The sequence below is a fragment of the Rhagoletis zephyria genome, unplaced genomic scaffold (assembly GCF_001687245.7).
Source record: "Rhagoletis zephyria isolate East Lansing unplaced genomic scaffold, Rhagoletis_zephyria_1.1 Rzeph_scaffold_37240, whole genome shotgun sequence".
NCBI lineage: Eukaryota > Metazoa > Arthropoda > Insecta > Diptera > Tephritidae > Rhagoletis > Rhagoletis zephyria.
In genome coordinates, this window is record NW_016194295.1 from 1 (window position 1) to 3,174 (window position 3,174).

At 34.7% G+C, this 3,174-nt stretch overlaps 1 protein-coding gene across 2 annotated transcripts; it reads right to left on the reverse strand.

The window, feature by feature from the left end:
• Positions 1–6: 6 nt before the first annotated feature.
• On the reverse strand, positions 7–2,067 carry LOC108354573 (uncharacterized). 2 transcript variants are annotated; one of them, XM_017605752.1, is made up of 3 exons: positions 1,702–2,067; positions 586–1,652; positions 7–324 (listed from the first exon to the last, which is right to left on the reverse strand). In XM_017605752.1, exons 2-3 carry the CDS (start codon positions 1,604–1,606, stop codon positions 227–229), a joined length of 1,119 nt encoding a protein of 372 aa, XP_017461241.1. In that variant the 5' UTR covers positions 1,607–1,652; positions 1,702–2,067; the 3' UTR covers positions 7–226. The 2 variants fall into 2 exon arrangements, with proteins under 2 accessions (XP_017461241.1, XP_017461240.1); XM_017605751.1 differs by having other exon boundaries at positions 586–2,067.
• Between the last annotated feature and the right edge of the window lie 1,107 nt (positions 2,068–3,174).

A 3,174-nucleotide genomic window follows, 5' to 3' on the forward strand; every position in this document is an offset into this window, starting at 1 on the left:
ATTTCAGCTCTTGCGGTATCAGATATCTATACTTTTCTCATTAAACACAGCGTGCCGTCCATGCAGTTATTGGATGATAGATACGTATAACTTTTCTGCTCTAAAGGAGGATAATAAAAAGTAGGTTTACTATTAATTACTTAAAAATGTATTATTTATTTACAAAAAGCATACTAAAATTCAAAATAAATATACATAGTGTGCTAATACGTGAATAGCTAATATTTTAAATTTCGCTTTCTTCGGATTCATCGCCATCGTACTCATTATCGCTGTCATTATCACTGACAGCGATGTCGACCCGTGAAAGATCTTCGTCAGGATCTGTAAACATATATAATAATAATTTATTAAAAGATATAGATGATAATAGTATATAAACATTTAACACGCAAGAGCAAAATTTTAATTCAAATCTGATTATAAATTACAAAAAAAAGGTGACATGCTATCCAAAATTGTTACAAATATAACTCAGTTTTATTTTTAAATTAAAATTGTATGATAAAATTAAACAGAAAATAATCAAAAATTGAAACTGACAAATAATGAAATGAGAGAAAAATATATCAGTATTATTCTAACCTTCAGTACTTTTTTGGTCATCGCCATCATCGATAGTTATATCACCAAGGGTAGCGGGTAGCTGGTCACCCTCGAACCATTTAAAATTGAATTTTCCCTCATCTTCTTCCCATCCAAAATCAGTCGGATGTAATGCCGTTGGAACCTGAAGATGAGCATGTGCCCAAATATTTGCTATGTATGTTGTCCGCAGCAAATGTTGGTGCAGCTCAATTTTGCAGGGAGGCAGAGCTGATCCGTCGATATTATTCTTCGGTAACCGGAATATGTCATCGTTTTGTAAAACCTTGTACGTCTTCAAAAATGTTGCAACTCGTGCTTCATTGACTTTGTTGATTTTTTTGAATCCATACATACGACAAACATATTCTTCTATAATATCAAACGTATTCTGCAACTCGTCGTCAGGTGCGTTGCTTAGTTTGATAAAACTATCGATAAAACGTTCTGAGTTTTGTAAAATTTTATACGGCCGGCTTTTTCCTTTCTTGAAAAATGACGGATTATAGTCGCAACCCGTCAATGCATGGAAAGCCGGCAGCGCGGCGCTTAATTTAGGGCCCAACGTTTCATACAACTTGCTAATGTTAATAAAGCGCTGATTATTACCGACTCCGGCTTCCATTGAAACTTTAACATCAGCGTTACTTAAGGCACTCATGTTAGAAAGCATTATAATGGCCACGTCAGTATCCGAGCATCTTATCGTGACATGTGCGTCGTAATCTATTTGACAGACGTGGAAAACTATCTTCGTATCCGCTTCTTCATGCGCTGGGCAGCTTAATAAAACATCGTGTGTCCTTTCTACATGGCCATTATTTACTTTATATTTATAGCACTGATCATAATTAATATAAATAGTTTTATTGCCAATGAAAGGTGCTGCGTGATCAAGTGTCCAGTGCTGTATAATAAAATTCACTAACGCCTCTTTAAAATTAGCGTTTTTCAAGTCGTTACTGAAATCAGAAGAACGTATTTGATCTGGTCCCTCGATGTGGAATTGTGTGACTTGCATTCCTCTTAAAGAATGTTCATTATCTTTGATTGAAGGAAAAATGTACCTATCAAAGGCGATTACTACAACTTCCGCATTATTAGAACAAAACATACTTAAAATTTTAGTAGATATGTTTCCGTAAGTAGCTGGAATTTCCCTCATCAAATGAAGCATAAAAAATCCATCGAACACCTTCACGTTAGTATGCTCCGGAGTATGCGGCTCAATCTGCTGCTCGAGTACTTTTAATAGAGCTGCCTTATTAGTTTTGCAAATAGATCCATCCATGTGACACATTGATAATGGCACTGGCGTTAGAGGATATATTAAAACTTTATCTATATCTAGAGATTTTTGCAAAGATATGCATAAAAATTGGCCAAACAAGTCACGTTGCATACGCAGTTCAACAACTTTTCCTGACACTGTCATTTTCTTTTTTTGCATATTGTCTGTAAAATTAAGCACTTTATTTTGTTTTATGGGTTTTTCAAATCTTTTTTCATCTTCTGCACATTGTGTAATAAAATTTTCTCGTTGTTCATTACCCATTGTTTCGACATTAAGTAAGAATCTTTCGAAATTTCTTGTACCGTTTGACCTGTCGAAATATTAAATAAATAATTGTTATCTAAATCAGCAGCAAACGGATTAATGTTTTGTTTAATATTATCAATAAAATTACTAAGCTGCTTAGAATTTTTAGTTATTCTGCTCGGCTGCAAGTCGGCAGTGATATCCTGAACTTTTCTCAGCTCTGTCTGCTCCATCGTATGACTTATTATTGTAGATCTTAAAGTGTGACTTTTGCACCAACGCTGTCGAGCAGATATCGAATTTGTCGTGTGACTCACACCTGTAAGCTTATTGGCAGCATCGGCATTTATTGTTTGCTCTAAAGTTAAATCAACGGGTTGTCTTGAGTTTGCTTTGTCAGTTCTCTTCACACCAAATGTTCCCAGTTCTAGATCCTTTTTTAATCCTGGATGAGTTTCATCAACTTTCAGCAGATTATCGTGGTACTTCACTAAGTATCTTGAGTAGTTTTGTTGATTAAAAGCAAAACACAAGTTGGCTATTTTAGGCAAGATAGATATAAAAAGTTGTAAATTCCCACTTCGTATGCTTGCATACAGTGTTAAGTAATAGTCAATAAAACTAACGTACATCATGTAAAATTGTGGAGTTTTGCCATGCTCTCCTTGCAGTGTTTGCTGTTANCATCAGATCTTTCTTCCTTATATTTCAGTAAATATGTTTTCATGTCGTCGCTACATTCAATATTTTCCCGCTTCAAAAATTCTTCGAAATGTAAAATTTGCAGAGCTAATGATATCATTGGATGCAATCGTTTGCACCTATTAAAATGTTTTCCTGCAATATAACTGTTAACAGATCCATTCGCTAGCATTTCCGCGTTGACCATAATGGTCGTAATACCACAGTTTTCAATAAATTTACCAACAGCTCTAAAATAACACATCATTATGTGGAAGGATCCAACATGAATAAATAAGTCGTTGTAACGCGGTTTTCGGTGTTTATTTTTCAACCAGAACCTGTGTAAATATACGCACAAGATGTTC